General features: G+C 40.8%; 1 protein-coding gene across 2 annotated transcripts in view; it reads left to right on the top strand.

The window, feature by feature from the left end:
- DACH2 (dachshund family transcription factor 2) overlaps positions 1–24,382 on the top strand; it is an 847,419-nt gene that overhangs the window by 601,659 nt on the left and 221,378 nt on the right. For both annotated transcript variants that reach the window (XM_030209554.1, XM_030209555.1), the window contains exon 4: positions 8,413–8,568. In XM_030209554.1, the coding sequence (XP_030065414.1) occupies positions 8,413–8,568 (156 nt within the window). The remainder of the gene's footprint in view (positions 1–8,412; positions 8,569–24,382) is intronic.

The following is a 24,382-nucleotide window of genomic DNA, read 5'->3' on the forward strand; positions in this document are numbered from 1 at the left end:
AAGGAGATAAATGGCAACCCTATCTAGTACCTCTAGTTGGATTAAAAGGTTTAGATATGACATCATTTATTTGTATATTAAATTGATAACAAAGCTTCTGTAGATCAATCATTGAGTATGACAATAGTGCACAAATTGCTGCTCTAGCTGTCTAATTTCTGTTTCTAAAGATTCTAATTCCTCTATGCTTCCAGGCTATAGCATAACTTTTAATAGCTCCCTGCATGGTAGCTTTGAGAGCTTCCCATCAAGTAACTATAGAAATATCCTCCATTTTATTAAAGTTACAATAATTAGAGATGGTCTATTTCACACATTCTTGAAAATCTGCTTCCTGCAACATAGCTACATTACATCTCTAGCAAGATTGTGGCGGGTCTACTTGAGTATATTCAAAATTTACCCGGATGGCAACATGATCAGAGATTGTGGTGGCAAGAATTTGAGAGCAGACAACTGATAGAATAAGTATATTTGACATAAGAAAATAATCCTTATGGGAGTGGGAACTATGGGGAATAGAATAAAATATATAATCTAATGCTGTGGGCTGTTGTAATGACCAAGAATCACTCAAACCCAAGTCAGCTATCATACTTTCTAATATTGTTCTAGTAGTGCAACTTGAACCTGACCATTTACCCCTGATTCTATAAAATTTATTTGCACAAACTTAGGCATGCACCCAATTTGAGCATGAATAAAAAGAATAAAAAGCCAGTTACTGCCAATAATTGACTTTTTAACAAGCAATTATTGGCACTAATTAGATTTAATTGGAACTTGCCTAAACTTTACATATGGCCTGAGAAAGGGGGCATGTTAATTGGAGGGTCATGGGCATTTTGGGACAGATCAAGGGTATGGTTTTGAATTCACATGTAATTCTAAAATATGGGTGCTCTATGCATAAATTTAGATATGGGCATTTGTACCACATTTTCATTGATGAAAGTGATGACATCTAAATTTATATGTGACCTCTCCGTTTAAGTGTTATTCTATAATCTGTGCCGAACTTTGGGGGCCCTTTTACTAAGCTGCGATAAAGGGGCCCTGAGCTAGTGGTAGTGGTCATTTTTGCTGCTCGCTGAGGCCCTTTTTACCAATGGCAGTGTGTGCGTGCTGCATGCCTACTGCCCAGGTCAATGGCTGGCGGTAAGGTCTCAGACCCAAAATGGACGCGCAGCAATTTTCATTTTGCCGCACATTCATTTTCGGCAAAAATTTTAAAAAGGTGTTTTTTGCAGGTGCATTGAAAAATGATTCTGTGTGCACCCAAAACACGTGTCCACACTACCTCAGGACCCCATAGTGCACAATATATATCGCTTACAAAAATGTTAAAACAATCCGGCTCAAGAACCAAACCTTGCAGCACATTGCTGGTAAAATCCCTTTCTACAGACTGGGCTCCATTTACCACTACTTTCTGTTGCCTTCCACTCAATCAGTTCCTAACCCAGTCACTCCCTTAGGACCCATACTGAGGGCACTCAGTTTATTTTATTTATTAGTCATCAGTTTGGAACCATGTCAAAGGCTTTGCTAAAATCTAAGAACACCACATCTAGCACTCTCCCTCGATCCAATTCTCTGGTCACCCAGTCAAAGAAATGAATCAGATTTGTCTGACAAGACCTACCTCTGGTGAATCCATGCTGCCTCGGTCCTGCAATCCATTCTCTGTTTTAAAAGCGTTTCCATTAATTTACTTACCACAGTAGTCATACTTAAAAGCCTGTAGTTCCCAACCTCTTCCTTCTGCTTTTGTGGAGAAAAACCACATCCACCCTTCTCCAGTCCTCCGGGACCACTCCTGACTCTAGAGAAACATCTAAAAGGTCAGCCAGTGGAGCTACCAGAACTTCTCTAAGTTCCTTCAGTAGCCTTGGATGTATGCCATCCGGCCCCATCACTTTGTCCACCTTTCGTTTAGGTAGTTCCTCACAAATACAGTCCTTTGAAAATCATTCAGGGTGTACCACACCTCCATTCCCATTTGTGTTTGTCTTCTGGGGTCTTGCTTCCTACCCTTGATCTGTGAACACAGAAATATTTGTTAAGCAATTTTGCCTTATATTTATCAGCTTCTACATATTTCTGTCCTTCACCTTTGAGTCTCACCCAAGTTTTGCACTTCTTCCTATCACTTAACATATCTAAAAAATGTCTTGTTCTCCTATTTTACCATATTGACTCTTTTTTCTTCCATTTTGCATCTTTACTTCCTTGACTGCTCTACCAGCTTCTCTTAGCTTTTAAAGATATTATCCCCTGTCTTCCTCTTTCTGTGATCTCTTGTAGTCTATGAAGACTAGTCTTTTTTTTGTTTGTTACCTTTTCAGCTACTACTTTTGAGAACCAAAGCAACCTTTTTTTCCTCTTTTTATTTCTTTTGTTACAAAAAGGCTTGTTTCCCTTACAATAACTCATTTAGTTTTGCCCATTGTTTTCCTTCTTCTTCCAGATGTTCCCTTCTAGCTAACAACTCCTTAAGGTAATCCTCAATCTGAACAAAGTTAGATTTCTTTGAAGTCTAGAGACCTTTGCTTTTGAATGAACCCTCTAAAAGCTGTCTTAACATTAAACCATATTATCTGCTGATCACTGGATGCCAGATGATCACCTACTAGAACATTAGGAACATACTTCCCATTTGTAGGCACTAAGTCCAGTATGGCTCCATCCCGCGTGGATTCCATTATCAACTGCTAGAACAGTTTACCCTGTAGAGAATCCAGGATCTCCCTACTTTTAAAAGACACTGCTATAGGGATAACTGAATCAACAGCTGGCTTATTAAAATCACCCTTCCCCTTTCACAGCTATGTTTTAATGCCTTCAATTATATCTCCAGTCCAGTTCTTCTGTCTGTAAAAGAGGGCCATATATCACACCAACGTGATTGGCCTTGACTAAGAACCAATTGAGCGACTGCAGATATTAAAAGCTAAATTAGTTATCCAACATGCTCAATGACTATTTTTCAAATTTTATATTAAGTAATTTCAACATATTCATTTTTTTTAGAAATACCTGGTGGAACTCATCCACATTAACCACTTAGGAAATGTTATACTGCAGTGGAGATTTGCCAGAGAATAGCTCAAAAATAGTTTAACAAATGTAAACACAGGCTTAGAAACATATCCATCTCTGTCAATGTACTACTCATCATTTTTCAAATTATAAATCTGTAACAATAATTTATAACTAGAACATTCTGTTAAAATGATGAAGTGATTCATTTTTCCTTGGCCACTGATCTCTGAGTCTTGAATTTGTAAGTTTCAATCTTATTAGCTAAACATTATCAGAAAAATTCTGAATATCTCCATGCTGTTACTTAATTTTTTTCTTTAATCAAGATTCATTTTCTATTTAATGCCTCACTTATTTGTACTACAATATATTTCTGACAAGGTGATAAATATTCAGCTGTGCAAACATGTCAGATATATATCTTCTAACAAATCTTTACCCCGATCTACAATAATCAGCTGAAGAGTAGAGGAAGCTGAAAAATTCCCCTTCCATGACTGATTCACTGTGAATTTGTTTCTTGTACACCCAAAATGTAAAATAATCCAGTTAGAAATATCCTGTCTCAGTTTACTATTCCCAGGGCCATAGGGTTGTATACAGGTAAAAATTTCAGTTTGTTTTCAAATTTTTGAACTTTAACCTTTTCCTGATTATCAGACTTTTATCCTATTTATTTTGGACATTTGCTTTAATAAATATTTTTAACCTGCATCTGAACTTTATAGTGTGCAGAACTCAATTGTACATACATTAATTTATAAGTTACTGTGCATTAAATTGATTTTATATGCACTATATTTTTAAGGGGCCCTTTTACTAAGCTATGTTAAATGTGAATGTGCCCCCTCTCTAAAAATGTTTTAAAATTTAAAAAATCCGCAAAATTAATAGGGAACACGTAGCATGGCCTGCATTAGGTCATTTCCTAGTTTATTTTGTGCAGTTAGGGGCATAAAATACATGGTAAATGCAAACCTCATCCCCTGAGAACACCTCCACTCAGGCTGGAGAAACATATGTGTAGACAAGTTGTATATATCTATAGCTATATATAGCTATAGATATATATACCTTAACATTGACATTCGCACATCAGTCAGTCTATTTATCACACAACTCCTTATATATTTAAATAACACAATAACACTTTCTTTGGAATAAAATTTGGCTGCAGCTTTATTCACCAAACATCAATAAATAACTCAACTTCGCCACTTAACATCTTCTTAGTAACATATAAATCTTTTATCACCGGGTTAACTTCCCAGAGCGGTTTAATAGTGCTAAGCCATTCGGTAACGAAACTGGCTCTCACGTTCCCCACATTACCCCCTTCTACCCATGTGACTTACGGTGCCGTCAAGCCACATCTTACTTGTGGTGGTTCCGTCCACGAGTTCTTTGCCATTCCATATATTTCACAATATTCATCTAACTGCCTCTGATGCCTCTTTAACCCCTCATACAACCCCCCCTTAAAAGCTGCTACCGATCTCCCTGAACTAATCTCCACCCTCTCCCACCTCTCCCTTCTAACTACCCCCAACCTCTTCCCACAGCACCAACTCACCAACCACATTGGGTGGGCTGGGAAGGGTCATCAAAAACTCACCCCTATCCACCCTCACCCACCTACCTAATACTTTTTAAGCGCCAAAACTCCTTATCCTGTCTTATCCTTTCCCCATTTCAACCAATCCCCAACATTTTTCCTTAACCAATCCCTTTCCTTCACCTTCTGTTGCTATCCTGCCTAACCTCATACTGCACATGCCCACAACCCTTCCCCCTCCCACCCTTTCTTCCCACACTCCCTTCCCTTTCTATATCTTTACTGCCTTTCTGCCTCAGTCAATGTTATTACCCCCACAGCTTAAACTGTGAGGGTTTCCTAACATGCACATACCCTGTGCAGTTTCAGAAGAAACAATTTATGTACATAAAATGCTTTTTATTATATAGAAATGCATTATAATATTGCTTCTAAAGTACAACAGCATAATGGTTCCAGCTGAGGATTTCTGGCATTAAACCTGAAACCCTTACTCTCCAAATCACTTGGCCAGAGAGTGTTCATCCAACTGAGCCAGTTGGAGATAAGTTAAACCAGTTTGCTTATGTCTTGCCTTTATTGCCTCATGGCATGCTTTACCATGCAAAGGGAAAATCACTTTCCTGAATTTATTGCATTTTCTAGAGCTAGATTCCAGATCTCTCTGTCTGTGGATGTTTCACACTCAGCTGCGATACAGCTGAACACTTTTGGCATGAAATATTTTTTTCTTCAGCTAAGGACTCAAGAATTAGACTTGCAACTAAATCAGTTGCAAACAAAAGATCTAGGTGTTATTGTAAACAATAGGCTGAAATCTTCTGCCCAGTGTGTGGCAACAGCCAAAAAAGCAAACAGGATGATAGGAATTATTAGGAAAGGATGGTAAATAAGACCATGAATTTTATAATGCCTCTGTATCGCTCCATTGTGTATTGTATTGTGTATTGCATATTGTATTCAATTCTGGTTGCCGTATCTCAAAAAAGATATAGCGGAATTAGAAAAGAAGAAGAGCAACCAAAATGATAAAAGGGATGGAGCTCCTCTCATATGAGGAAAGGCTAAAGAAGGTAGGGCTGTTCAGCTTGGAAAAAAGACGGCTGAGGGGGGGGATATGATTGAGGTCTACAAAATCCTGAGTGGTGTAGAACAGGTAAAAGTTAATCAATGTTTCACACTTTCAAAAAGTACAAAGACCAGGGGACACTCAATGAAATTACATGGAAATACTTTTAAAACAAATAGTAGGAAATGTTTTTTCACTCAAAGAATAGTTAAGCTCTGGAACTCGTTGCCGGAGGATGTTGTAACAGTGGTTAGAGTATCTGGGTTTAAAAAAAGGTTTGGACAAATTCCTGAAGGAAAAGTCCATAGTCTGCTATTGAGATAGACATGGGGGAAGCCACTCCTTGCCCCAGGATTGGCAGCATGGAATGTTGCTACTATTTGGGTTTCTGTCAGGTACTTGCGACCTGGATTGGCCACTGTTGGAAGCAGGATACTGGGCAAGATGGACCTTTGGTCTGACCCAATATGGCTTTTCTTATGGTCTTATGCTGATAAGCTGAAACAATGTTAGAATTCATAGCCAGACAAACAGAAAGTTCTAGCGGGTAAATATTTAGAATACTAGTATGTATAGGTGCACACTTATTCATTTATATCTTATCATGCTACTTTAAGGCTATTCTGCAAATATCCATTTAACTGCCATTGCACATATTTGCAAGGGAGTCTATATAGGGGCAAAGCATGAGTGGGACATAGGCAAGACTCCCATCCACATAGTGTAACTTTTAGAATACTATAAGTTATATGTGTGCCAGCTTCACCTAGGACCCCTTTTACCAAGCTGTGGCAAAAGGGAGGCTGTGCTGGTATAAGTGCGTGTTTTGGACATGCATTGAGGCCACCTTTTACTGCAGCGGGAAAAAGGTAATTCTTTCTTTTCTGCAGGAAATGGGCATGCATCTAATAAAGCCCATTGAGGTGGCGGAATGGGCTCCCTCGCTCACCCAGTGATAACCAGGCAGCGTGCAGCACTGCCCGATTACTGCCGGGTACACACTGGCGCTACAAATATATGATGGCATGCTGGGAGTGGGAAGTACCGCCGGACTTCTGCGGTAGCTCGGTCGTATTTCCTTTTTAGCGAGTGGTAAGTCCACACTGGGCTTAATGCTGCTTTGTAAAAGGGGCCCTTTGGTACTTGCACTTGCCTCAACTCTATGGCTGGCCTAAATACATGTGTCTAAATGTTAAGCATTTATATTCTAGGAAAATAATCGCCTACTTGAGCACCTAATTAGAGGTACCCAGTTATAGATTCATCCCCTATGTAATATTTATGTATTTCATGCTAGCTACAGTTAATCTGTATAGTGTTGAAACTCAGCTGTCTGCTTTGTGTTAAGAAATAACTAGGAGCTCCTTTTACTAAGCAGCACTAAGCTCAACGTGGGCTTACTGCTCGCTATGCAGGAAGTACCGCCGGGCTACCGCAGCAGCCCGGCGGTACTTCCCACCCCTAGCGTGCCATTGTTTCCAGCACAACAAATATTGATTTATTTTTGTAGCGCCAGAGTGTACCTGGTGCTAATTGGGCAGTGCCATTCGCTGCCCGGTTAATGCGGGAGCTCTTACCGCCACCTCAATGGGTGGCGGTAAGGGCTGCCCCCCAAAATGGCCACATGGCAAGTGCTTTAGTTGCCACCTGGCCATTTCCTATAGGAAAGCGAGACTTCCCTTTTACCAGTTGCGGTAAAAGGGGGCCTCAGTGTGCTTGTAGAACATGCACCGATGCCAGCGCCAGCCCCCTTTTGCCTCAGCTTGGTAAAAGTGGCCCTGGTTGACTTATCAAATTATAGCAGACATATCCATTTAATTCAGATCACTGAATATGTAGTCCTAAACTCAACCAGATAGGTTATCAGATTAAAGTTACAACAATGCTAAAAGAATGTGCTCTACTGTAATGAGGATGAGAAGAGCAGAGAGAGAGAGAGAGAGAGAGAGCAGCTTTTAAACTAGAACTTTATGGGGAAGCCAACAGTTGCTCTGCACCATATGGTTTGGAGTAACGTATTTCAGCAGATACTGGCAAAATGCAGAAAGTTAGAATATCCTGATTAAAAAAACCCCATTATGATAAAAGCTAAAGTAGACCAGGAGTATTTAAATACAGAACAAAAAGAGATAAATGATTCCAAATTAAATCTATCTACTCTTACTCAGAGTGTAAACAGAAAATACAAACCAGAGTAAATTGTGTAAAGGTAAATGCCAGAAGAGTTTAAATCTATGGTAATAAATGAAGAGTTAGACATAACTGACAAATCAGACATCTAGTGGAAGGAGGATAACCAATAGAAAACCAACACCATGATACCAGGGTAGTTTAGTTTAGTTTATTAAACTCTAGCTAAACCACCTTTCCCAGCCACATTAAAGCAGTGTACAGTCTAAAAAACAGAAAGGAAAATGAACACCAACATATCGGAGACCAGTACAAGATAAAATCTAAAATCAGAGAAAAGAAAAAGCTGGTAGGCTACTGGTCTCCTGGCCCTGTGAAGTCTGGAAACACTAGAACAAATAAATGAGCCCTCAGTACAACATCAAATTTAGAAAAGGAACATATCAACATGATATGGTGCATCAAAATTGTCCTCCTTCTGAACTCCTACTGTTTTGGGGCAGAGATCTTCATTGCTGTTATATGTCTTTCCTACAGTTCTACTGATCAATAAAAAGTCCCATGAAAAATAGCATGCTTATTGTTTGTTTGTTTTTTTCACATGGTTTTGCAGGTGGCAGTGAATCATCCTGGGATAAAGAAAAGCTTCAATCTCCAATCACAACAGGATCACAGCATGGTATGAGTCATGCCGCACTGCCAAGCCAACACAACCTTGGAAGTGCACATCCACTCAGTCCACTCCAACAAAATCACCTGCTAACCAACAGTATGTATGCAAAATAGCAAAGTAGACAAACCATATCAAGATTATTGTTTAAAAATATACTGTTTAAGATTGTTGTTTAAGAATATACTGTTAAGTCTGGATATATTTCTAATGGGGAGGGGGGTGTCCAACTGTGGATTATCCCTGTATATAAACTGTACTTACTGATTGAGACTCAGGCTGGGGCAGAATCCTCTGGGACGTAGTAAGCAGCTTGTGCTTTCCTCACTTTACTCCATTCAATAATCCAGTCCACTGCAATGAACCAACTGTTTATTGAAGTTAAGTCTCTTTATGCATCAAATACAATGTGGCAGAGATAGATTCAATGCAAAGGCCACTAGTAAATAAGGCCCGTTTCTGACAGAAATGAAACGGGTGCTAGCAAGGTCTTCCTCAGAGTGTGTATGTTTCAGAGAGAGTGTGTGTGAGAGTGACTGTGTGACAGAGGGAGAGTGAATGTGCGAGTGTGTGTGTGTGACAGAGAGAGAGTGAGCACACAGACTCTCTGTGACACCGAGAGTATATGACACTGAGTGTGTGAGACCGAGAGTGTGTGAGAGTGACTGTGTGACACATAGAGAGTGAATGTGATACAGTATGAGAGACTGTGTGAGAGTGAGAGAGAGAAAGACACTGACTGTGAGAGAGTGTGTGCGTGACAGAGATACCGCCCCCTCCCTCTGGTATGAGGACCCCCTCCCCCCCTCCGGTCTCAGTATCCCCTCCCCTCTGGTCTCAGGATACCCTCCCCCCCCTCTCAGGACCTCCTCCCCTCCCTTCTGGTCTCAGGACCCCCTGCCTCCCCCCCTCTGTGTGGTTGGCAGCACCGTGCGAGTGTGTGTGTGTGTGTGACAGAGAGAGAGATTCTGGGTGCGAGTGTGTCTGTGAGAGAGAGAGAGTGTGTTTGATTGTCCTCTGTCCCCTGCCCCCCTCCAGCCACCCTGCGATTCTCCTCTCTCTGCCCTGGCCCCCACTTCAGCCACCCAGTGATTGTCCTCTATCCCCTGTCCCCCCCTAGAGCCATCCAGCGATTCTCCTCTCTCCCCTGCCTCCCCTTCCAGCCACCCTGTGATTATTCTGTCTCTCCTGCCCCCCTTCAGCCACCCAGTGATTGTCCTCTGTCCCCTGCCCCCCTCCAGCCACCCAGCGATTCTCGTCCCCTGCCCCCCTCCATCCACCCAGCTATTCTCCTGTCTCCCCTGCCCCCCTCCAGCCACCCAGTGATTGTCCCAGCCATGCAGCGATTCTCCTCTCTCCCCTGCCCCCCCCTTCAGCCACCCAGTGATTGTCTTCTGTCCTCTGCCCCCCCTTCCAGCCACTCTGCGATTCTCTGTCCCCTGCCCCCCTGCAGCCACCTAGCGATTGTCCTCTGTCCCCTGCCCCCTGCAGCCACCTAGCGATTGTCCTCTGTCCCCTGCCCCCTTCCAGCCACCCTGCAATTCTCCTCTGTCCCCTGCCCCCCCTTCGCAGCCACCCAGCGACTCTCATCTCCCCTGCTCCCCCTGCAGCCACCCAGCGATTCTCCTCTGTCCCCTGCCTCCCCCTCCAGCCACGCAGCGACTTACGAATGTGCTTCATAACGTTGGAGGTGAGCTTGTTGCCTCAGTCCTGGCTTCTGATTACCCACCCTCGAGTTATAACGTTTTGACGCGAGGGCGGGGCCCGCCCTCAACGTCATCGCGTTTTGACATGAGGGCGGGTCAGAGACAGATTTGACAGGCTTTACAAACCCTTCAGACTTACGAACCCTTCAGTGAAACCACGGAGTCAGCTTCAGAACGTTGGAGGTGTGTTTTATTATTGTAGAGATGTCTCTGATGCTTGAAACCCTTAGCTCAGAGAAAGTTTCACTCTCCTTCTTTTAACAGATACCTAATACAGTGGGTAGCAGAACAGTGCAATTCAATAGTTGGAATGGAGGAATAGCCTAATGATTAGAGCTGCAGGCTGCAAATACTGTGGTTCCTTATGACTTCGGGCAATACCCTCCATTGCCTAAGGTATAAGCTTAGATTATAAGCCCACTAGGGACAGGGAAAATACCTCTTGTACTTAAACGTAACTCACCTTAGTAAAAGTGTACTTACAGCTCAGAGGCTAGCTACTAAGAGGTTCAGGGACTTAGGCTCCTAACTCCTTAACTCCTAACCCTTATTCACTTGTTCAGAACCCTTATTTTATCGTCCTCACTTTAATATTCCTTTATCTCTTGTTTGTCCTGTTTCTCTGTCCTAGTTAGATTGTAAGCTCTGTCGAGCAGGGACTGTCTCTTCATGTTCAAGTGTACAGCGCTGCGTACGTCTAGTAGCGCTTTAGAAATGATAAGTAGTAGTAGTAGGCTCTGTTGCTGATCTTTAAATGTAGGTTCCATCAGGATGGCATTGTCTTCTCAGGGACACTGTAGTTGTAGATTCCAAAGTTTCTTTTTCAGCTCTGTAGGTATTCCTGGGCCATCAGTGGATGGGATGAAATCCAGGTTACCTTGCTGGAAGAAATACACATATAAGGCCAAATTCTATATATGGTGCTCAAAATTACACATGCAGATATGGGCGCATATCCAAATTGTGCCTGAAATTTAATTGATTAATAAGCCACTTAGCGCACATAATTGGGCGCTAATAATTATCAGTGCTAATTAGCATGAATTGATATTTGTGCACACATCTTTAGGTGCTGGGAATTTACATGTGGATCCCAAAAGAGGACACAGCCATAGGAGGGGCATGGGCAGATATTGGGGGCATTCCTGGAATTTATGCGCAGATTTATAGAATAAGGGAGATCCATTCTTAATTTAGGCACAATAATTTAACAAGAGGTTTTACTTGGTGTAAATTCTCGTGCCCAAAATTGGGCACAGATCTCAGTGTCAAATGTTATTCTATACATGGCACCTGACTCTAATTTTTATTGGTGTCCAAATTTGGGTGCCATGTATAGAATTGACTCCATAGCCCAGTCTCTCCTTTCTCCTCAGTATCTCAAGAGATGCAGAGGTTCCCTGCACCTTCTCACAAGCTGTAGGGTAGTTGCTTAGGTTGCTTTCTGTATATCAGCTAGAGTAACACAGCACCCAGTCTGTATAATTGCAGGGTTATAAAGCTAAGAAGTAAGCTTGAAAGGCTCTTTCCTAATGCATAAGGTCTGTGGCTGGGAAGGTAGAAAACCAAAGACAGAGTCACACATGTATCAGGGGTTTATACTCAAGACATTTTCTTCTAAACACAACTCCCTCCCTTGATTATAACGTGGTAATACTAGCTACTTCCTCCTTCTGGAAGAAGCCAGAAGGTCCAGAGGTCAGATTATGTTCTAGCTGATAACCATTGAGGTAATCTAAGGTAAAATTCTACTGCTTAGAGTAGTGGCAGTGAGAATCTATGCAGGCACCCATACGGCAGGATTCTCAGCTACATATTATATTTAAAATAGAAAGCTTTTTCTATGGAAGTGATGGGAGCCAAGAATGCATTTTATTCTAGGAAGCTGAAAGTAGTAATTCTCACATGTTTTTGTTGCTGTTTGTCAGATCTTTAAGATGGAAGATTTTGCATTCTATTTTGCTGATGAAATTGAGGGGATTAGGGAGGTGGTAGAGACTTACATGGCCAGCCCCATTCTGGAAGCCTTGGTCAGGAATAGATCTTGGAAAATAAGATTTCTGTGATACTGGAACAATTTGATCCACTTTCAGAATGAATTGTGTTTGGTATTGGGGAAGCTTAGGTCTGCTTGATCTGAGCTGCACCATTGTTCAGCATATTTGATAAAAGTAGTTAATGAAGAGACTTTTCCTTGGTTACATTTAAGGGAGATTTTAGAAAGAATGTACAAATCAAAACTGAGATGTCTAAATCAGGATGTGTCAATTTCTGCTAGTACTTTAAAAAAGGATCTGCCAACATAGAGCCTTTTCTAAAATTCATGCAGGTATAGATACGTATGTGTCAGCTACCTGCAGCAGCACTCATTTTGCAATTGTCAAAGTTAAAAATATCAACAAGGTCAACACAGCAACATACGTGTCTATATGCCAGCTCATAATTCCGTACGTTGGCATTTCAGAAACTACACACCAGTATCACTTTAGAGGGGGCAAAAACATTGAGGAATTAAGGAAATGACCTCCCCTAATCCCTCTAGTAGTGTGCTGTACAACACAAGCACCTTTATATGATATAGACATCTCCAGGAGCAAGTGTCAATCTCAGTGTTGATCCCTGAAAACATAATATGCATGCCCCTTCTGAAATGGGGAATTCACACATATATTTTAGTCCTACCCTAGTCCCGCCCAAAACATACCCAGAACACACCCTCTTGCAATATGCATGCATGTATTTGCGTATTGGACATTTATACCCTGGCTTTCAATAATTGGGATTTACATGTGTATCGATTTGCACGTCTAAATGCTGGTTTATCTAATCTAATCTTAATATTTATATTCCACATTTATCTTATAAATCCAGTGCAGATCACAAAAGAGAAAACTGGTAATAACCAGGAGCTCACATTAAATATTCAATAATTAAACTACAGTAAAATATTTTTGAATTAAGTAGGTTTTCAACATACAACAAAATTGCAAATAGGTTGCTATGTTTTTTTTACAACATAAGTTAAAATATTCCTAATAAGAGCCACTTGATATGAAAGCATTGCTTTGAGCTGTGATTAGAAGGGAAAACCTTTAACAATGGGGAAGTGCCACAGTTGTTGATCACATGGATGTAACAAATGAGAGTTTGATTGGGCTAATATCAAATGACACATATACAGTGGTGCTAGGTCATGCAGAATTTTAAAATCATACAACCCATCCTAAATTGCATCCAGGCGACGGTGTTGCACAATCAGATTTTCTACCTGAGCCAGTAATCTGGCTACAGTGTTTGAGGTGTTTGTAACCAAATATATACTGGTCAATATTCAGCCAACAGCTATCAAGTTTGTTTTCTGATGTGCTGACTGCTATGGGCAAAATTAAACTTGGATAGTCAATTCTGGATTATGTCCAGGCAACAGCATTGAATATCCAAGAGGGGTGAATAGTGGAGTGCCGCAAGGATCTGGACTGGGACCAGTGCTGTTTAACATATTTATAAATGATCTGGAAATCGGAACGACAAGTGGTGATTAAATTTGCAAGTGACACAAAACTATTCAAGCAAACAAAAAAATATATAAATTGTGCTGCAGAGTGTGCTGGAGAGAGAGAGGGAGATAGTAAGTGTGCCTTTTACTCCTTACGTTTTCCTGTTTTAAATGCTGATTTTAGATACCCTTTCTTTTTGTTTCTTCACTATATAGTTCTGCTTGATGAGGTATGGTTCTTGATCATTTTGATTTATTATTTGCATGGTAAGCCCACTTTTGATTTAGGTGCTTTATAGAACACAATGGGGAGTTGTTCGTTGTAAGTTTGCATTGTCATCCCTTATGAAATGTAGGAGATTTTCTAATGGTTTGGTAAAGTCACTTTGACCTGTGCTCTAAGTATAAAAAGGCATTATGGGAAAGTGCCTATCTGATTTACCACATCTGCAAGTTGTGCTGCAGAGTGTTCTGGATTGAGAGCTAGTAAATATGCCTTTTACTCCTTATGGGCTCCTGTTTTAAATGCTGATTTTAGATATCTTTGCTAAAAGTTCTTCTCTTCTTTACTTTATACTTCTAATTGATGAAGCATGGCTTCTATTTATTTTTCTGTTTGTTTTGTAAGCTCATTTTTGACTGTTGCTTTAAATATAAAGAACACTATGGGGTGCTTATCAGACTCACTATGGCTGCATAGAGAGCTAGGAACTGTAGGGGATTTCCTAATGGTTTCTGTTTATTTGTTCCCAGCTATTTTATCATATAGGTGATATGTTTTACACCTGGTGGATATGTACTCTTACCTCTATATTTTTAATGAATCATTTATTTTAATTATGTTCATACATATTAATTGATTTATTTGTTTAACTACTCATAATCCATATAGTATCTATGTCCTTTACTAGTGGTTTTACATTTAATATTGCTATTCCTTTATTTGCATGGTCTTATTATAGGTTTGTGGTATTACGTAATCATTTATATATTTATTTACTTGTTTTTTATGATTTGATACTAGCAGTGATTTTATATGTATATTAACATTTCTTTTGCTTCTGATGCTACCCTGCAAAGGGCGAAACAAGGCTTGTATTGGGGATCTGTTTTTCTTAAATTTATTGTAGTAAATAAAATTCTTTTCAATATAAGATTTTCTTCCAATCTGCTCCTTTTGTATAGAATGGGTAAAAGTGAATCGATTTTTTACTGTTTCAAAAAGTACAAAGATTAGGGGACACTCAATGAAGTTATATGGAAATACTTATAAAACAAATAGGAGGATTATTTCATTCAACGAATAGTTAAGTTCTGAACTCATTGCCAGAGAATATGGTATCAGCAGTTAGCATATCTGGGTTTAAAAAAGGTTTGGTGAAGTTCCTGGAGGAAAAGTCCATAGTAGCTTTTGAGATAGATATGGAGAAGCCACTGCTGTCCCTGGGATTGGTAGCATGTAATGTTGCAACTATTTAGGTTCCTGCCAGGTACTTGGGATCTGGATTGGCCACTGTTGGAAACAGGATACTGGGCTGAATGAGCCCTTGGTCTGACCCAGTATGGCTATTCTTATGTTGTTATGACCTGTCAAGACACTTATGTGGATCCCAGCTGAATATTGGCCAGGACCCACATAAGGATAAGCCATCCAATCCCATTCCAGCCTCCCCCGATCCCCAAACTCATCTCCTGTAGATCTGAACCCTCACAATTCTGTACCAAACTGGAAGGCCCACACAGAACCCAAAATCCATCCCTCCCCACACCTACTACTACTTGACATTTCTAAAGCGCTACTAGGGATACGCAGTGCTGTACGCACCTCCTGACTCTTCAACCCAGAGAGTTAACATGGGGAGATTTCTGGTGGCTAATGGGATGGGGTTAGAACAATCCCCTTTCCGCTCCTGCCCGGTTGGCTTCAGCAATGAAAATAGCAGCATCTCTATTGGTAGCCTTGCACTACCTACGTTGAGGGGATATTTCCAGAATAGGACTTAAGTGGAATATTGGTATTTATGCACATATGTGCACACATAGATGAATGTATGTCAATATTCTAAACATTCACATGAGAAACACACTTATAATTGAGAGTGCCTATGTTATAGAATTGCCCTTCACATATCTGATAGATCATGAAGAACCTTCATTGCTTGCATTTCTGAGATGTTTCCAACTGTGATGAGGAGATAATTCAATAAGATTATTCATATATGATGGGGCTTGACCAAACAGAATTTGGTGAATGAAAACACATAATTTGAAAGATATTGTATCTCTTATTGATAACCGGTGTAGCTTATATAAAAGAGACTAATTTATTTAAAATACTTGTAACACACACAAGCCGTGGAGGGGCATAATCGAACGAAAACATCTATCTCCATGGGTGTTTATCTCGGAGAACGGGTCCGTGAAGGGGCGGACTGAAACGTATTTTCAAAAAAAATAGACATCCATGTTTTATTTGACAGTTTGTGAGCTGGGCGTTTTTGTTTTTCAGCGATAATGGAAAATGAAAGCGCCCAGCTCAAAAACGAATAAATCCAAGGCATTTGTTCGTGGGATGGGCCAGGATTCGTAGTGCACTGGTCCCCCTCACATGCCAGGACACCAACCGGGCACCCTAGGGGGCACTTTTACAAAAACAAAAAAAAGGTAAAAGAGCTCCCAGGTGCATAGCACCCTTCCCTTGTGTGTTGAGCCCCCCAAATCCCCCTCAAAACCCACTGCCCACAAGTCTACACCATTACTATAGCCCTAAGGGGTGAAGGGGGGCACCTACATGTGGGTACAGTGGGTTTGGGGGGGTTGGACGACTAAGCATTAAGCAGCACAATTGTAACAGGTGGTGGGGGGATGGGCCTGGGTCCACCTGCCTGAAGTCCACTGCACCCCCTAACAACTGCTCCAGGGACCTGCATACTGCTGCCAGGGAGGTGGGTATGACATTTGAGGGTGAAAATAAAAAGTTGTGAAACATCATTTCTTGTGGTGGGAGGGGGTTAGTGACCACTGGGGGAGTCAGGGGAGGTCATCCCCAATTCCCTCTGGTGGTAATCTGGTCATTTAGGGCACTTTTTGGGGCCTTATTCATGAAAAAACAGGGTCCAGGAAAAGTGCCCTAAATTCTAGCTACAAACGCATACTTTTTTTCCATTATCGGCGAAAGGCGCCCATCTCTGTTCGGGTGATAACCATGCCCCAGTCCCGCCTTCACCACGCCTCCGACACGCCCCCGTCAACTTTGTACGCTTCCGCGATGGAGTGCAGTTGAAAACGTCCAAGTTCAGCTTTCGATTATACCGCGTTATTCGTTTTTGTGAGATAAACGTCCATCTCCCGATTTAGGTCGGAACTTGGGCGTTTTTCTCGTTCAATTATAAGCAGGATAGTGTTCTAGGCGTCCTACCATAGATTCATTCACAATATTAAAAATGATATAATTAAAAGAAAATAAATGAACAATAATCACAACAAAGTCTTCATTTTCATATTAATCAAACTGCATTGGCTGCTGGAGTTTATGCAGATCCTGTCAATATTCAGTCGGGATCCATATAAGGCACTTGTGTGAGCTCTGGCTGGATATCGATCGGGACTCGCCACAACCCCCAAATTCTATTAACGGTGTTTAAAATTGTGCATGCAAATTTAGATGTGCACCCAATTTAATTAATGAGCTAATTAGCGCTCATTGGGTGCTAATAATCAATTATTGGCACTAATTCGCCTTAATTGAAATTTATGCATGCATCTGTAGTTAAGCAGCTCCAAAAAGGGAGTGTAGCCATGGGAGGGTCATAGACGGATCAGAGGCGTTCCTAGAATTTATGCCCACTGTTACAGAATAAGGGGGATCTGTGCCTAATGTAGACAGGAAGATTTATACCAGGGTTTACTTGGTGTAAATCCTCATGTCTAAAGTTATAAATATATGGTGCACAAAAAGTCAGCTCCAAAAGAAAAAACACTCAGTGCTATTCTGTAAGCTGTACTTAAAGTTAGGCATGGTTTATAGAATAACATTTATGCCCGGGAATTATGCCTTAGTTTAGGCATGGCCATTTGCACTAACTGAAACATGGTGCAAATCTTCATGCCTGAGGGGCCCTTTTACTAAGTCATGGTAGGCTCTACGCATGTGCAGCGCATGCCCAAATGGGATGCACCCATAACACCTAGATGAATTATTTATTTATTTCCTCCCACGCATGTTGTTTCTGGTGATGTAGAACGTGGGTCCTTACCGCTAGATCAATGAGTGACGTTAAGCCTCAGGCTGGTTTTAGACACTTGCTGGTTTCAGTTTTACCGCATGCCCTTTTCCCATCACATTAAAAAAAAACCTTTTTTGCAGATGCAGTAAAAACTGGTCCGGTATGTGCCTAATATTTGTGCCTACGCTGCCGCAGGCCACTTTTTACCACGGCTTAGTAAAAGGACCCTTTTTGCTTATTTCCGATCTGACAAAGAAGGGCAACCTTCGAAAGCTAATCAAGAAATGTATTAAGTTATGTCCAATAAAAAAAGGTATCATCTTATTTTCTTTTCCATGTTTTATTTTGTTTGATTTCTAACAAAATAACACGGCTACCACACCTCTCTACTTAAAAGGACCCTTAAATTAGGCACATATCCCCCTTATTCTTTAACTACATGTTTAAATTCTAGGAACTCCACCTGATCTGCCCATGACCCTCCTATTTCTGTGCCCCCTTTTTCAACTCTTATGTAAAAGTTAGGTGTGGATTTGGTGCCTAAATTTACGTGCGCAACTGCTAATTAAATCCAATTAGTGCTAATAATTGTTAGGATGCCAGTTATCAGTGATAATTGGCTCATTATTCAATTAAGTTGCATGTGCAATGGGACACATACCATATATAGAATCTGGTGGTAAGCGTATTCTACAAATTATGCCTAACTTTCAGCGCTTTCATAGAATAGTGCTTATTGTGTTATTTTTTTGCACCAATTTTTCAGTGCTATTTATAGGATTTAGTCCAAAATGGCCATCGTGACTCCTAGCAGTATTCACCGCCAGATGTGTCATTTGACTCACATAACAATGAGGTATTGTGCATGTATTTGCATGTTTTGCATCTCATTGTTATGTGTGGTATCCTAAACTAATATGCGTTACAGTAGGCTAACACAAGTTATTGCTATTTAGTAAGTGTTGAGGGGCAAATAACATGCAGTATTGCCTTAATGTACCCCAGTAACTCCACTCCCCCCCCCCCAAAAAAAAAAAAGACATCTGCTGTTACACAATTCACAAACCTTTAGCCACATTGGGAAAGAGCAGTTTTCAGATAGCCAATTAATGCAGGCAAATCTGCATACTTTGCTTTTAAGCCACATTGAGCCTGCAAATAGGTGGGAAAATGTGGGATACAAATGTAACAAATAATAATATTAATAATAATAATAACAATTGACATCCTCTTGGATAATTAGGTTGCAAAAGTAGTATTGCACTTGCAAATTCTAATTCAGGTCTTTCCAAATGGATCCTGGTAACTCAGGAGCCTAAAGACGTAGCCAGCGGTGGGCAGCGTGGTTAAAGCCCACTGCTGGTGCTGAACCCAGAAATTCAATGCTGCATTGTATCCAGCGATTGTCATTGAATTTTTGGGTTCATTTTTGACCACTGGAACTTTAGCAGTTAAGCCGATATTCATTGCTAACCAGTTGAGTTCCAATTGGTTAAAGACAGGACTGCTATTTATGTGGTCCTATTTAACCTCTAAACCCAGTACTATATATTGGCACTTTATCATCTATATTGTATGATGTAGCCAGTTAGCTGCTTTCCCCGGAATCCTTTATATCGTGCCTAGCGTTCCGTTCCGAAATCCAAGTGTATTCTATAACAACGTGCATAACTTAATGATCCACAGCTCCAGAAAAATAAATTTCTATTGAAAAGATGTGTGGTTACTAGATTTCAGAAACAGAACATATACAAGAAAATGATACCTTTAACAAATGTGGAGAAATATTAATATCATCTATAGAAAGAAAACTCATTCTGTAGAATATTTGTATAGGTCATTTAAATCAGCAAAATAGCTAAAAATGTATTGATGTTGCAGAAAATGAGCAATATTGTGAAATTGACTGGCCAGGATTTAGGGCCTCTTTTATCAAGCCGTACTAGAGGTCCCTGGTGCAGCAATGCTGACAAAGCCCATTCACTTTGAATGGGCTCGGTCTGCATTGCCGCACGGGAACCGCTAGCGCGGCTTGATAAAAGATGCCCTTAGTTTCTGACCATTATTCAGTTGGCTGAATTAAACCTGGATACCAGCACTGAATATTCCGGCTCTGCTCTAAGGGGGTCTTTTACTAAGTCACAGTAGTGTTTTTAGCTCGTGGTAGAAATCAGCTTGTGGTAAACGCCGAGACGCTCATTATATTTCTATGGACGTCTCAGCTGATTTCTACCACAAGCTAAAAATGCTACTATGACTTAGTAAGAGGACGCCTAATTCTGTTCCCTCCCCTCCCCCCCCCCCCCCCCCCCCCAGATCACCCTGATGCTAACTGGAATGTACCAGGGTGGTCAGAGCAGATATTCAGCAGAACTACTGGTTAAATGCCATTGCATTTCTACTCTAAGGCTGGCGAGCACAATTTAACCGGACTGGAGCCTCTCCTGCCTGGATAAATCACTTTAAATGTCAACTTTAAACATTTTGGATGTGCAAACTAGCATGCTGTTCTTGATTAATTGTTTCTTGTCCTCTAGAATGCTCAGAAAAGAAAGAAAACAAATTGAATGCTTCAGATACGTTTCTTGTGATTTTAGAGCTGTGCATATCTCTGTCATTTTATTAGAGATTCTGTGCTATCTTAGAACTTGACCGCAGATTAAGAATTTCATGCAATATGTAATAGCTATAAGACTGTCAGATAAGAGCAAACCAGTGTGGAAAAATAAATCTTTCAAGTTCAAGACAGAGATAAGAAATATTAAAAGTGAAATATTTGTTATGAAGAATTGAATATATTTTTCAGTAGACATGGGCTAACTTTCTCTGAATAAGCATAGAAGAAATCCAGTTGTTGTTCTTGAAATTATACTGGTTAAATTACTTTAGAAAACTGAAGCATAAACATGCAATTATTGCTTTGCAGGCAAGGATCTTCATTAAAAAATTTAAACCAAGATAGAGCTTATGTGCTACAAAAATCTATTTTTAGGGCTGTTATAAGTGAACAAATGTTGCTGAGAAAATGTCTGCTGATAGAGGGCAGAGAAGTTCTTATTACTTCAGAGTGGTTAATGATAGAAAAGCAATTATCTTCAACTGGACTGTCTTACCATTTAGATATGTCACTACCAAACTATATAGGGGTGAATTCTATAAATGGCGCTTAAATAATTGGTGCCAAAAATGCTTTAGTGGTATTCTATAAGCCACGCCTAAAGTTCAGTTTGGTTTATAGAATAATGCTTGTGCAGAGAGGCCACATGTAAATGTAGGCACCACCATTTGCACTAATGAAAACATGGTACAAATGCTCGCGCCTAAATTTACGCATGGAGCACCCATGCTCTATAATTATGTGCATAACTCAAAACCACGCATCTGATCTGACCCGAAATGCCCATGATCCTCCATTTCCATGTCTACTTTTTCAAGCCACATATAAATTTTAGGCCCGGATCCCATGCCTAAATTTATGTATATAAGTCCCAAGTAAATCTAGTTAGTGCCAATAATTTCTTAAGCCAATTATTTCCACTAATTGGCTCGTTATTCTGTTAAATTGCACCACAAATCGGGGACACACCTAAATTTATGCACTCAATTTTTGGCAACTTTTATAGAATCAAGGGGATAGTACCCATGTTCCTTTACTGAGTTACTATACAATTTGCTATTCACATAACCTGCCAGTTATTGGATGGAAATCCCTCTTTCTACATGTACTGTGAGTCGATACTAAATTTTGAACTGCAGTTTAACCTCTTTCTCAGAGATTGTGTGCAGTACCTGAAATTAGAATGAAAGATAAATTTGAATCCGGTTTAGTTAGATGGCATATTGAAAGAGTATATAATTCATTGGTGGAATAAGGCACTCTTTAAGGCAGGGCTTTCCAAGCCATCCTGGTGACTCCATTGTCAAAAAGGTTTTCAGGCCATCAATAACGAATTTTTATTGGATAAATCTGCTTACACTGGAGGCCCAGGATGTCAAAATACATGAATGTGGATATCTTGAAAATCCAACTGACTTTAGGCTCACCAAAACAAATTTAGGGAGTTCTGATAAGACAACATGTGAAAGATCAAATGCTCATTACCACATGCTGCTGTACACAGAGGTCAGTAAGGTTTGTATTGTGTTACTCCAACTAATATGTATTAACACTTCTTATTTAGCACAGAATCTACTTACTACTAATCACATGTATTAACAGCGTTAATACACAAAAAACTTGATATTGTGCTTTAATAAATCTAACTGTAATACCTTTATCTACTGACAAACATAAATGCCAACAGTTTATTTATTTGATTTAATATACCGCCTTTAACCAACAGGCAGAGCAAGGCGGTTGGGGTCAACAGAGTGCGCACGATAAAATTCAGTGGCAGCAAAGCTGGTGAATTGTTGAGGGGGAAAGAATGTGTGATTTTTCTCAAGTCTTGCTGAGTATCTTCATGTGGTAATCTCATTGTATTAAATCTATATTAAATAAAAGGTTTGATATACCACCTCTCTGAGGCACAACCAAAGCTGTTTACATATACAGTGGGGGAAATAAGTATTTGATCCCTTGCTGATTTTGTAAGTTTGCCCACTGACAAAGACATGAGCAGCCCATAATTGAAGGGTAGGTTATTGGTAACAGTGAGAGATAGCACATCACAAATTAAATCCGGAAAATCACATTGTGGAAAGTATATGAATTTATTTGCATTCTGCAGAGGGAAATAAGTATTTAATCCCTCTGGCAAACAAGACCTAATACTTGGTGGCAAAACCCTTGTTGGCAAGCACAGCGGTCAGACGTCTTCTGTAGTTGATGATGAGGTTTGCACACATGTCAGGAGGAATTTTGGTCCACTCCTCTTTGCAGATCATCTCTAAATCATTAAGAGTTCTGGGCTGTCGCTTGGCAACTCACAGCTTCAGCTCCCTCCATAAGTTTTCAATGGGATTAAGGTCTGGTGACTGGCTAGGCCACTCCATGACCCTAATGTGCTTCTTCCTGAGCCACTCCTTTGTTGCCTTGGCTGTATGTTTTGGGTCATTGTCGTGCTGGAAGACCCAGCCACGACCCATTTTTAAGGCCCTGGCGGAGGGAAGGAGGTTGTCACTCAGAATTGTACGGTACATGGCCCCATCCATTCTCCCATTGATGCGGTGAAGTAGTCCTGTGCCCTTAGCAGAGAAACACCCCCAAAACATAACATTTCCACCTCCATGCTTGACAGTGGGGACGGTGTTCTTTGGGTCATAGGCAGCATTTCTCTTCCTCCAAACACGGCGAGTTGAGTTCATGCCAAAGAGCTCAATTTTTGTCTCATCTGACCACAGCACCTTCTCCCAATCACTCTCGGCATCATCCAGGTGTTCACTGGCAAACTTCAGACGGGCCGTCACATGTGCCTTCCGGAGCAGGGGGACCTTGCGGGCACTGCAGGATTGCAATCCGTTATGTCGTAATGTGTTACCAATGGTTTTCGTGGTGACAGTGGTCCCAGCTGCCTTGAGATCATTGACAAGTTCCCCCCTTGTAGTTGTAGGCTGATTTCTAACCTTCCTCATGATCAAGGATACCCCACGAGGTGAGATTTTGCGTGGAGCCCCAGATCTTTGTCGATTGACAGTCATTTTGTACTTCTTCCATTTTCTTACTATGGCACCAACAGTTGTCTCCTTCTCGCCCAGCGTCTTACTGATGGTTTTGTAGCCCATTCCAGCCTTGTGCAGGTGTATGATCTTGTCCCTGACATCCTTAGACAGCTCCTTGCTCTTGGCCATTTTGTAGAGGTTAGAGTCTGACTGATTCACTGAGTCTGTGGACAGGTGTCTTTCATACAGGTGACCATTGCCGACAGCTGTCTGTCATGCAGGTAACGAGTTGATTTGGAGCATCTACCTGGTCTGTAGGGGCCAGATCTCTTACTGGTTGGTGGGGGATCAAATACTTATTTCCCTCTGCAGAATGCAAATAAATTCATATACTTTCCACAATGTGATTTTCCGGATTTAATTTGTGATGTGCTATCTCTCACTGTTACCAATAACCTACCCTTCAATTATGGGCTGCTCATGTCTTTGTCAGTGGGCAAACTTACAAAATCAGCAAGGGATCAAATACTTATTTCCCCCACTGTATATGAAGGTACTTTCTCTGTCTCTAGTGGGCTTACAATCTAAGTTTTGTACCTGAGGCAGTGGAGGGTTAACCCCCGGATTCTATATATGGTGCCTGAAAATCCGTGCAGAAACCGAAGCGTATTCTGTAACAATGTGCAGAACTTAATTGGTTAACTAGCTAATCAGCACTATTAATTGGATGTCAAGCAATTATCAGCACTAGTTGGCATAAATCGAGATTTACGTGCAGAACTCGCTAAGTGTATTCTATAACATGGTGTGCCTAAATACTAAGTCACATAGTTGAAAAGGGCGCATGGCCATGGGTGAGGCGTAGGCATTTCTAAAATCTATGC

Source organism: Microcaecilia unicolor, chromosome 7 (genome assembly GCF_901765095.1).
Source record: "Microcaecilia unicolor chromosome 7, aMicUni1.1, whole genome shotgun sequence".
Taxonomy (NCBI): domain Eukaryota; kingdom Metazoa; phylum Chordata; class Amphibia; order Gymnophiona; family Siphonopidae; genus Microcaecilia; species Microcaecilia unicolor.